This window comes from Schistocerca americana, chromosome 6 (assembly GCF_021461395.2).
Source record: "Schistocerca americana isolate TAMUIC-IGC-003095 chromosome 6, iqSchAmer2.1, whole genome shotgun sequence".
Classification (NCBI taxonomy): domain Eukaryota; kingdom Metazoa; phylum Arthropoda; class Insecta; order Orthoptera; family Acrididae; genus Schistocerca; species Schistocerca americana.
This window is the reverse complement of record NC_060124.1, coordinates 131718017-131730886: the sequence shown is the minus strand read 5'-3', so window position 1 is coordinate 131730886 and position 12870 is coordinate 131718017. Positions and strand designations below refer to the sequence as shown.

Genomic DNA, 12870 nt, shown 5'->3' with positions numbered 1-12870 from the left:
CGTTGCTGAAGAGCTGACTAATTTATAAGAATTCTTGATTACTGTAGTTAACAGGCGAACCCATAATAAACACCATTTTTCAATAAGGGGCGTGAGCCGCTTCTCTTCACAGTAGCCTCACAGACTACTTTCTTTTCATTATACTCACAGATATGAATTAAAGCAGGACAAAAACACTTCTGTTATCGACCTGATTGAAAACTGTCTTCGACTGATTTAAAGATCGTGTGATTGCCAGCACAGGCTTTGGTTCTCGAATCTTCGGCAGAGCTACATTACATACGTTCTTCGCTTCCGTGGTCTCTTAGGTGCTGCAAAGCTTGTTAACTTTTTCTGTCTCCCCTCTCTCTCTCTCTCTCTCTCTCTCTCTCTCCCTCTCCCCACCCCCACCCCCCCTCCCCCTCTGTGTGCAATGTCGACGAAATTTCAATATTACATGCATACACTCCCTTCTGCGCCGGCCGTTGTGACCGAGCGGTTCTAGGCGCTTCAGTCTGGAACCGCGCGACTGCTACGGTCGCAGGTTAGAATCCTGCCTCGGGCATGGATGTGTGTGATAATGTCCTTAGATTAGTTAGGTTTAAGTAGTTCTAAGTTCAATGGAACTGATGACCTCAGAAGTCCCGTAGTGCTCAGAGCCATTTGAGCCATTTGAACTCCCTTCTACGAGCAGTCATTTATTTAATTTTCTCTTCGGTTTCTACGGATGCTATGATTATGGTGCATAAGATGATTCTTACTTCTGTCCCCTGACATTCAGCAGTCCTTCAAATTTTCTAACTAGTTTACCTCGAGAGGTTAGGCATTTCCCTCCGATCTTGAAATGATAGTTGTTTAAGAATTAGAGGTTGTGGCAAACAGTTGGTTGTAAACATGTGCCTCAGTTTCGTATGAAGGACATTGAAATGAAAACGAGACAGATGGAAGAAAAGTATGGAAACGATTTATTATTTCAGAAGTAATCACCATATCTGTTAAAACATTTATCTCACTGTGAGGCAAGTCAGCTAGTGCCTTCACGGAGGTTCCCTATGGAACCGTGATTGTATCCTGGCGTGCACCTCTTCGCTCGAAGCGTATTGACGCCCAAGCATGTCTCAGGTCAGGGTTCCAAAAGTACGGAAATGGCATGGGGAGAGTTCTGGACTCTGTGGAGGATGTGTAGGGGCTTCTGAGCGAAACGCATGTGGCGTAGTCGAAACAACTTTGCAATGCTGGCGGGCATTATCCTGCGGCAGAATGATATCGTCCGTCAACCAGATGCTCATTGATTTTCCGGAACACGGTGCAACGATTGACGCACAGCGGTATGTGAACGCTTCGCAAAAAACGCAGCGCGCCATAAAGTTCAAACGCTCAGGAATGTTGACGGACATCGCCGCAGACGTTTCGGTGGCAAGCCTTACACATCTTCCATACAATCTCGGACTCTCCCCATGCCACTTCAGTTTTATTTTTGCAGCACTGAAGCAAGACATTCGTGGCCTTCAGTTGGCTCCTAACAAAGAGTTACGATGAGGGTTCCGTAGGCAATCGCAGTCATTTCTCCATGAAGACATTGACCGACTTGTTTCACACTGGGATAAGTTTTTTTAAGTTATGGCGATCACTTTTGAAATAATAAAGTTTACTTGCTTATTAACCATCTGTCTCGTTCGCATTTGCTGATTATCTGTAGCGTAAATTGGCGGGCATGTCGTAGAACCGATAAAAATCACCACAAACCTGAATTCCTGTGTCGTTCGCAAAGTTTACAATGTTAATGCGAATAATTTAATTCCTTCATTAATGAGTTTAGATAGCCACATTTATTACCCCGGTAGGACTCATCTGTTTCATACCGTGTATGATGGCGTTCAGCCCGTACGTGGACAACTCGTATTTCCATCTATACTTTCCAAGTCTATGTGACGGGAGTACCTGTTTCCCTGCCAGCCTCCTTCACCAGTATCGGATTACATGGCTGCAGGGAAGCACATCTTGCGCCCGTGACCTTGCGTAGGTCACGTTATTTTAGGTGATACGTGAAAATTCAGAGCATTCTGATGTCCCGTTATGAGGTACCAACACATTACAACTTCACATTTCGTGCAGTTTCATTGTCAGTGCAAGTATCCTTCACTCTTTTATTATCTTGTTTAGAAAGATTTTTTCTCTGCGTGTTTGTGACTTAAATGGAGGAAACTGAAGTTTGCGGGAATCATGTTGCTGATGGCAAGCAAGAAACTGTGCTCGCTAGATACCCTATCGGTAGAGGCCATCGATGTTGTGGGTGTCCGTAAACAGTTTGCCGGTAAAAATCCACGTCGATCCGGATGTCTTTAATTTACACGATCTTTATTAAATTTCTGTACCATGTCTTCTTTGCCAGGTTCTGATACTAATGTTTTTTAATTATTTTTCAGCTGGCTTTGTTACAAACTATATTAGTATTTGTTAACATGTAGCTGTTCTCATTAAAGATATCTGTTGTTTCGTGGAATGACGAAGTGAATGTTTGTCTCTTTGCAGGTCATAAGTTCGAGGAGCCGGAAGTGATCAACCTTCGCCTGGAACCTGGAATATGGTGAGTACAGTCGAACGCTTGTGCTATAGTGGAAAGTTCTAACTGGTAAGTGCGTTACGCAACGTGCCTACCGAAGGATCATTTGTTCCGTCGCCAATCTCGGCCGCTTCAGTCAGATAACATGATATGTTTGTCTTTAAAAAATAAATAAGTAGAGTGCCGAGATAATGAAAATTTCTTGTTCGTGCAGCCTGTTTATCTCTACCAAGAGTAAGTGCTGGTCGTTGGTAGACTGTTACAATCTTTCGAGAGAACACTTGGGCTGCTTTTGAAGTAAGTTACTGGATAAACCACTTGCGGTCACCACGTATTAACTAAACGTGTAACAGCAAGCGTCGGAGAGTATGAGGTTATGCAATAAACGGGTTAAAAAAAAACGTCCTAACATATTCATACTCTTTCCGGTTGTGATTATGGTACTTTTGTCCGCTTCGCCGGCACATAGCATAGTATAATTTTTCAAATGTTTGAGAAGTGTTTTCTTCTGTTTGTGTTACATGTTATCAGATTCCAATTCGAAATAGAATTTGTGATTCATGCTGTACACGCGAAGAGTCGTTACGACTTTCTTTCATCTCTGCCGGATATGTGCGAGCGCTGTGGCCAACTGTTGCGCCTTTGTCTGAGGTGTAAATGTTTGTTTCTCTGTCCGTGTTTCATTCCGTATGCACACGCCTGTACCGCTTTCAGCTGCCACTCCGTCATCGCTAGACTGCCAGTCTTCCCTTCGTGCAGCAGTATCAACATTGTTCCATGCGCTGCAGTGACGGGGCTGTCAGGTGCTGGGGGCAGCTGAAGTATTTCGTTCTATTCCTGTACTTTGCTAATGGTGGCAGTCTTTCACCCAGAACAAGTGATGATAATGTATTGAGCAGATCCACTAAATATTGCAGAAACGGTACTTCCACAACTGATATTCATCACTACATAACGCAAAAATAATTGCATACGTAAGTTATGCTGTTCTTAATCGGATTTAAGTATCTGAAAGTCCGAAAGTGTAATGCCGGAAATTTTGACATAGAGATAAGTTGCATTAGGAGAAAACTGCGCGGAAAAACATGAAAACGACAGTTAGGATCATTTCGATTTGCGAGGATCGGACAACAGGTTGACGCACGCTGGTTTCCTTGCAGAAAAATTCTTGCACCCACGGAATACTTGAAAAGGCCAAAATATTTACCATACGTCGGGGAGAAATAACAGTTAATGAAAGACGTTCATTCATGCTACACGTACGGCCCTCTCTGTTGTAGGAAATTAGAAATTTAAAATTTAGTGTAACATAGTATAATACATGATCAAACATAACGCGCTATCGCAATATTTTTTCAGTGCACTTGGTTAATAGAAAAAAAGCCGGGATGGATCCAAAAAGTGCGGCAGAGCAGAAAACATCCTGAAAGAAGAGCGTGGGAAAATAAGATTTTCACAGAGCTTCTCTTGTTTGATAATGCCTGCATCGTACGATTAAAGTCTCATCTGTTTTCGATTACGGGAAATGGATGAATACTAATGTTCTTACTACGCAGGAGCAAGATTTTGTGAAGTGTCAACAGTGTTCTTTGGCCGTATGAGCGAGCTGCGTCGATTTACTTGGGTTAAGCATCCTACCATCTCAGTTCATTGTTTAATTGAAAGCAGTTAGTCGCGCGTGCGTCCCCATACGTCTGATGCTGCCGCCTCATCGCGTACCGGGCGGTGCCTTCCCAGTAGTTGTTCGTGCGATGGCCATGTTATGCCTTTGCACGTATCCTGATTATCCTCCAGGCACTTCACGTGCTACATTATGTGGCGTGCGTATTGAGTTCCCACGGCAAGCAATTTTTTCCTTCTGTTACTCTTTCATCCGCACACTGTGTGTGCATATTGATGCTGATTTCGAAAGAACTTCTAATGTGCGCATGCGCGCGCAATCAAATTTGTTTATGATATTCCCTAACTAATTCTATTAGTAGCCTCAGCATATTTGTTCATGGACGCGTTATACTGTTACGTTTGTGAGTTTCGTTGTATGTTTTGGACACCATGGGTTTTACGGACTATCGTTTATTTACAGAATATCTACGAAGGGAGACTTTCATTAGACTGGAGCATTGGTTCTGCTTCGCAACAAAGTTAACAGTACGTAAACAACTGTGTAAATCTATCAGCTACAATTCACTAAGGCACAAGATATTCACTAAAAAAAACCACTAACCGCACTGGAGAAGTACTGGATTCTAATCAGGCGAAGGAACAAGCAACAACTAATTTCTATACAGCACGACGTATCATTTACAAGTACTGATCGACAGTAGATTTTGGAGTACTGGCTGCGAACAGCCAGCGTGAGATTAATAGATTTTTCGTCAGCTTTTGACTCAGTTTCGAATAAATATCTACTAACAACCTTTGGAAAACAAGGCATTTATTCTACCTATTCGAGAATAATTACATCTAGACTTGATTGTAACAATTCAAAGTCTGAATTGAAAGAGGGGAGAGACATGGAGATTCCATATCGTCCAAAGAATTATGAGCTCCGGTAGAAATGGTTTTCAGACTTGTAAACTGGGAAAAAGGTGTGTATGTCATTGCAGCATACCTGAACACTCTTAATTTTGGTGATAACTTTGCACTGCTTGCCTCTGTTGCAGATAAACTTGAGCAAGTAATGGGAGAAAGTAGCAAATAATATCTGATGGTAGACTTGAAAATCAATTACTGTAAGACCAAACTTGTATTTCTTATCTGTACATCAAAAAGAGAGTAGTACAGACAAAGAAGGAAATCATAAAATCAGCTGAACAGTGTTTTTTATTGAGAAGAGCTCAAGATACATCAATGAACATAAAAAACATATTTGAAAAAGTGTGGAATGGCCTTTTCAGAATTTCAATCCTTCGATGTGTCTGAAACAGAACGCTTAAAACCAGTGCGTAATGTCAGTTTTGCCACAAGTCAGTGAGACATAGAATTGGGGGGTGGGGGGTGAAAAGGGGTTGGTAACATCTGACATCTAGGCCATACTGCACGATTGGTGTGGTGTGTTGTACAGGTAGTATTGGAATGCATTGCAGGATATTTACGTGTGATAGGCGCGGCTAGCAGAAAGAGGGGGGGGGGGGGGGATGAGATGGACAGAGGGGGAGGAGGAACAGATGTAGATGTGTCCAACATCTGCGCCGTACTCGTATGTGGGCGATGCCTTGGATAAAAGGCTAGTTATGTGATAATGTGCAGGAGTAACATAGATTCGCTTAGCTGCAGACAGTAACAAATCGGAGAGGCGGAAATGGCTGCTGTTGCTACTGCTAGTGATGATTGTCATCTTTCCACAGGTACTGCACCGAGCCTCTTGGATACTCTGTTATATAATTTGATATTTGACATCACTCCAATTTACACCGTCTTTAATGTATTGTTTAGGCCAATCCTGTTGTAGAGGTGTATATGTTTTGATTAGTTCATACTTATTTTGCAACAAGTCATAGTTTAAACACTTCTCGTTACGATTTTAACCGGAAGGTAACTACTATGTCATGCTGTTACCCATTGATAGTGCCACTGAAGCTTAGGAATGCGGGTCCTGCACAATCCGTAAGCGACAGTCCGTCGTTTGGAAGGGTGTCACAGTTTCGACACACTTTTCTCTGTACTGTAGCAAGCTTCACTTTGACTACCATGCTGCTTGTATCGCGTAGCGTTTGCAGAACAGTGACGTCACGAGCTACACATAACTGCTCCGCTCTCCAGCCAGTTGTTGTCAATCTGAAACCATATCTGTGTGTGTCTGTGAGGTGGGGGGGGGGGGGGGCTGAGTAATAATAATAATAATAATAATAATAATAATAATAATAATAATAATAATAATAATGAGGAGGAGGAGGTAGTCACAGTGGTCTATAAATAACTGACAAATGTGACTGGTAGCACAGAACGCAAATAAATAATTAATAATGCTTTTGTCTAAGTTTAAAATCCTCTACCATATGCGTGTGACCCTAAAGATTTAAGACAGCCTTTTTATGTAGTATCTTGAGTGCTGTTGCAGTGCTCGTGTGTGTCATTAGTACGCCACCACCTGCACAAGAAAATCGCACGGCCTCTATCTCAACTCGCTAGCTGCTAGAAGCACACCGCTTGCACAAAGCACGTCCGCCTTCGTAGCTGAGTAATCAGCGTGTTTACTTGTCATGCGCAGGATCCAGGTTCGATTCACGGCACTGCAAGGACCTTTCCCTCCTTGGGAGGGGTCCACTGAGTCTCGTGATGGCAATTTAGGAGCTGCTTGAATTGGAAGTAGCGTCTCCAAGGTCTGGAAAACCGACAACGGCCGGGGGCGAAGGGTCGGTGACCTGACCCCACGCTCCTTCATACCGCATCTCGATGACGCCGTCTGGCAGAGGGTGACAGTCACACGGCGGCTGGTCGACACAGCACAGTCCTCTCTGGGCCTGACAGCGGTAGCGTTTTTTTAAAATTATTTTCCGTATACTTGCCGTAAGCGAAATTTAAGAGTTGAACTACCAGTAGTATGAGCTCAATCTGAAGATGGAGTTGTTGTAGGTGCAGGATATTGGCGTTCATTATTAATGGTGAATCGCTTGCGAAACAGGAAGCTAGAGACGAAATAATATTAGTGGTTTGTGTTTATTGGCAGCGTTTATTTTCGCGGCCTAACCTCAATGATTTTATGTCATTTTTAAGCTGCTCCGTTCTTCGCAATAGACGAATATTTTCTAGAAATCAAAATTTGATCTGATTCGTTCCGTGTTTCGTAGGGACCATAGTGACGTGTCTAGGGGCGTAAGAACGACGGTGTAGTTCCGGAGAAAGTGGTAGCGTACTGCGTGACGTCATTGGCGACAGTGCACTTGGCTGAGGTCGACGAGCACGTGTGTGGTACGTGCAGCATGCGCTTGCGCGCAGGTCGACACTCACGTGAAGGCCGTGTGTCGGGAGCTCAGCTTGTGCTGCCGTGCGTGAATAGCGGAAGAGTCGTATAGGGTGGCCCCAGCGACGGAGAACTTGGCGCAGGAGCGCTGATAGCAGTTTCAACTCGCCACAGCATGGGCTACACTCTCAGAAATTGTGAAGGCAACACGAATAAAATACAAGGCGCGAAAGTTTATTTAAAATTTCTACAAATACCAGACAGCAGTAAAGTTGAAGGACATGAAAAAGAAGCCGCAGTCGAGAAGGGAGCTAGATATGCTCGTAGCGTGTCCCTAATGTTATTCAGTGTGTACATTAGGAAAGCTGTGAAGAAAGCCAAGCAGAAATTTTGAAACAGAATTAAACTTCACAGAGAAGAATTAAAAACTTTTGCGATCTACCAGTGACATTGTAATTTTGTCAAACACGGCCGAGGACTTGGATGAGCAGTTGAACGGAATTGACTGTGTCTTGAAAAGATATTATGCGACTAACATAAACTAAAACATATTAAAGAATTTGAATAGGTAATCAGACACTTTTTGTGTAAATCGTATGTCGCTTAGCAATTCTCTACTCCTGATCCTCCTCAGACTCCAACACAGGCGTGTTACAGAAAAATTTCCTGGTCGAAAATTCTTCTGCAGTTATTCTCGTCAGAAGTTTGTGAGTACAGGGCGCATGTGTCACTGTTCATTCCCTGGCCGAAGCCAAGACTTTACCTGTTAGAGATTCTGCTTGTTGGCGAGCTCACTTGTTTTCAGTCAAATTACCGCGATCTGTGAGCGAGGGACAGGAATTCCTGATTGGAAATATAGGGACAGGATTATAATTTGCGGCATTCGCTATACAGGAGGCAAACCTGTGTAAACTTTCGTCGGAAAGGGGGATTATTTTTATTTCCTTTCTGTGACCGTAGGGCCCAGTCAATAAATAATAGCCCCATTTTAATCAATCAATCAATCAATCTCTCTCTCTCTCTCTCTCTCTCTCTCTCTCTCTCTCTCTCTCTCTCTCTCTCTCTTGCCCTCTTACACAACCACCAACTAAAGTAAAAGGATGCGAATCTTAAGTTTCTGCTGTGGATGGAAAGAGTAAATTAGCGGTTCTGTGGACTTTGGGCTCACAAATATGTTCGTATGTTGTGTCTGTAGGGATAATGATGAGCGCGACGGATATTTTCCACCATTTATTTCGACGCAGTTTTCTTTGTGTAATGTGTTACTGGATTCAGATATTTTAAAGCGCTGTTATTACATTAGCACGAGTGGAACCTGTGTGGGAAATGGTGTAACAATCCCTGACGTAGCACATCAGAATAGGAAGTAGTTGTGTGTCAACGTGCCCGCGTGCGTCTGCGCCTGGTATCTCTGGCGCTGGACCTCTGGCTTGGCCCCGTCTCGGACAAAGTGCGGCGATAACGGCCGCCGGCAATGTAGCCGCAGCACGCGGGCCTGGTGTTCTCCTTGCAAGTGGCTGCCTCCGCTCCGGAAAGGTGACAGGAAGCGATACTCTCTGACAAAAACGAGGTTACAGGCACTCATCTGCGATGGGCGAAGATTCTTGCTACTACAGACATCCACCAGCAGATTCTGAGCCTTTAATTTTCCTCTAGCTTGACGTTTTGTCATTGACTTTCGTGTCCAACTTTTCTTCATCAAATTGAGATAACCATAGGCGCTGTGAAGTCCGCCTCAGCTTCGCGTCTTTTGTTATTCCTCAACCAGTTCGTTCGAAAGTCCGTTTTCAAGCGGTTTTACAATCAAGGTGCAAGATCATACACTTGTAAGAAACTGTCTCCGCAAACGTCCGGTAAGCATATTACGGCACTATAGCTCTACAACATATATTAACTACTACATCTTAAGTTTCCCTGTAGGCGTTATCTGTCTTTCCCTTAGTTATACATGTTTCTATAAACATAACAAAGAAATGTAGTGACTGGAGAAGTAATCTGTACTCTCACGTGGCGAATATCAATGGAAGAATACCCAATACACGGCTGGAAAACAAAATTGAAGAAGTAATGGACACGAGCAGTTTGGATGTAGGAAAGGAACAGGAAGCAGAGACGCCATCGGCATGATGAGGATGTCGGAGAGAGTTTCGCCTGTTAACGAAGTAGTTTGCGCTTGCTTTATAGACTGACAGAACGCCTTCGACAGAACCAACTGTTCAAAATTGATGAAATTCATAAGTAGATGGGAATCAACTGCGGAGACTTAAATACGCGGAACAAGAATCGCCATGGCATTCAAAAAGAAGAGAGGACTCTGCTGATCAGCAAGTTGGGCTTGGTATTAAGGAAGAAACTGGTGAAATGCTACATCTGGGACATAGCACTGTAGGGAGCATTGGTATAAGCCACGAGAAAAATGGAGAAACATTACGTGGAAAGTATTGAAATGCGGCGCTGGAGAGGAATAAAGAAGATCAAGTGGACAGATCCGTTTACAAACGACGATGTACTGAGAAGAATAGGAGAGAAGACTATTCTGAATATAATTCAGAGGAAGGCCAGCTTTGTCGGACACATACTTAGAGAGGAGGGGCCATCGGCATGTCATCGAAGGGAGGATACAAAGGCATTACGGCGCGAGGAAGAGGAAGAAGAAGAATATGATTAGACATGTGGATGGCATGATAGATGGAAGAAGAATACGACAGACTGAAGGAAGAAGATGGCGGCAGAAATTCTTTGTTCGACGACACGGACCTGCCACTAGGCAGAAAACTACGTAATAATAGTAGTAGTAGTAATAATAATATAATAATAATAATAATAATAATAGACCCCGTGGAGGCCCGGGAAAAGAATAGGCCTCCGGTATGTTCTGCCAGTCGTAAAAGGCGACGAAAAGAACAAACCACTAATAGGGCTAACCCCCCTTTTAGTGTGATTAGTTGGTTTAGGGCAGAACTAAAGAAGCCTCGGACAAGCGCCGTCATGGTCGGGGACGACGTTTGAACCCTATGCCCGCCCACAATGGTAACGACACTGTTAGCCAACTGGAAAATGATTTAAATCCAAATAGAGGTGTTTTGCAGGATATGCTTCCTGCAACCACCCTAGAAGGAAAACAGACAGAGGATGAGATGGTCAGATGAAGTTAACCGACACCTCATGTTCTGTTATTACCAAGTAACAAACCTAGGAACCAACACAACTGGATACAGATGACAAGTATACACAACATTTATTATCAGACACCCAGAATTAAAATTTTTAACAGATCAACGACTAGCTGATCAGATCCGTGTAATAATCAAAAATAACGGGATACCCCAGTCATAATTAGAAAACATCAAACAACAAGTACAACAAATACTGGAACAAAATAATGTGCAATCAGAAGAAGAAGAAAATACAGTAATGGACTCAAACATTCCAGAGCAAACAAACAAAGAACAACACGCACCAATTAAACAATCAGAGGAAAACGAAATCTTAAAAAAGCCACCAGAACAAGCACAAATAGAACTCGAAGTAACACACATGTTAGACATAGAAGAAAAATTTAAGCTGACATATATAGAATACGAAGACACAAATACAGACATTAGACCACTCTTGCATAGACCGCCAAATAACCCGCAAGTCGAAACAACAATAAAAACTATCAACACAATCATACACAACAAAATAAATGAAAACACAACTATGGAAGAGTTACAACTACTGGTTTATATATGAGCACTCACTACACTAAATATACACACTAGGCAGAGATCAGAACCAACCAACACACAGAAGAAACCCACAAAACCAGCATGGCAGCACAGGCTACAGATCAGAATAGAAAAACTTAGACAAGACGTCGGACAGCTAACACAATTTATAGGAAATGAAATGTCAGGAAAAAAACGAAAAAGGTTAGGTAAAATCTCACAACAAGAAGCGATAGAGCAATTAGACGAAAAGAAGCAGAAATTACAAGCATTGGCCAAACGACTTAGAAGATACAAAAAAAGTGAAAATAGAAGGAAACAAAACCAAACATTCAACATAAACCAAAAGAAATTTTACCAGATAATAGATAACACACACATTAAAATAGACAATCCACCAAACATAACAGACATGGAACACTTCTGGAGCAACATATGGTCAAACCTGGTACAACATAACAGGCATGCACGGTGGATACAAGCAGAAACAGATACATACAAGATGATACCACAAATGCCTGAAGTGATAATTTTGCAACATGAAGTCACCCAAGCAATTAATTCTACTTACAATTGGAAAGCCCCTGGAAAAGATAAAATAGCAAATTTCTGGCTAAAGAAGTTCACCTCAACACATTCACATCTAACTAAATTATTTAACAGTTACATTGCAGACCCATACACATTCCCTGATACACTTACACATGGAATAACTTGTCTGAAACCTAAAGATCAAGCAGACACAGCAAACCCAGCTAAATATCGCCCCATAACATGCCTACCAACAATATACTAAATATTAACTTCAGTCATTACACAGAAATTAATGACACATAAAACACAGAACAAAATTATAAATGAATAACAAAAAGGCTGTTGCAAAGGAGCACGAGGATGTAAAGAGCAACTGATAATAGATGCAGAGGTGATATATCAAGCTAAAACTAAACAAAGGTCGCTACACTACGCATACATTTTTTACCAAAAAGCTTTTGATAGTGTACCCCACTCATGGTTACTACAAATATTGGAAATATACAAAGTAGATCCTAAATTGATACAGTTCCTAAACATAGTAATGAAAAATTGGAAAACCACACTTAATATCCAAACAAATTCAAATAATATCACATCACAGCCAATACAGATTAAGCGTGGAATATACCAAGGAGACTCATTAAGTCCTTTCTGGTTCTGCCTTGCTCTGAACCCACTATCCAACATGCTAAATAAGAAAAATTATGGATACGATATTACTGGAACATACCCACACAAAATCACACATTTGCTATACATGGATGATCTAAAACTACTGGCAGCAACAAATCAGCATCTCGACCAATTACTAAAGATAACAGAAGTATTCAGCAATGATATAAATATGGCTTTTGGAACAGACAAATGTAAGAAAAATAGCATAGTCAAGGGAAAACACACTAAACAGGAAGATTACATATTGGATAACCACAACGACTGCATAGAAGCGATGGAAAAAACAGATGCCTATAAATATCTAGGATACAGACAAAAAATAGGAATAGATAATACAAATATTAAAGAAGAACTAAAAGAAAAATATAGACAAAGACTAACAAAAATACTGAAAACAGAATTGACAGCAAGAAACAAGACAAAAGTTATAAATACTTATGGTATACCAATATTGACCTACTCATTTGCAATAGTGAAATGGAGTAACACAGACCTAGAAGCAC

The 12870-nt window shown here is 41.9% G+C and overlaps 1 protein-coding gene across 6 annotated transcripts in view; it reads left to right on the top strand.

Annotated features, from left to right (window-relative positions):
• LOC124619560 (RNA-binding protein fusilli) overlaps positions 1–12870 on the top strand; it is a 775817-nt gene that overhangs the window by 695139 nt on the left and 67808 nt on the right. For all 6 annotated transcript variants that reach the window (XM_047146047.1, XM_047146046.1, XM_047146048.1 and 3 more), the window contains one exon: positions 2512–2566. In XM_047146047.1, coding sequence (XP_047002003.1) covers positions 2512–2566 — 55 coding nt within the window. The remainder of the gene's footprint in view (positions 1–2511; positions 2567–12870) is intronic.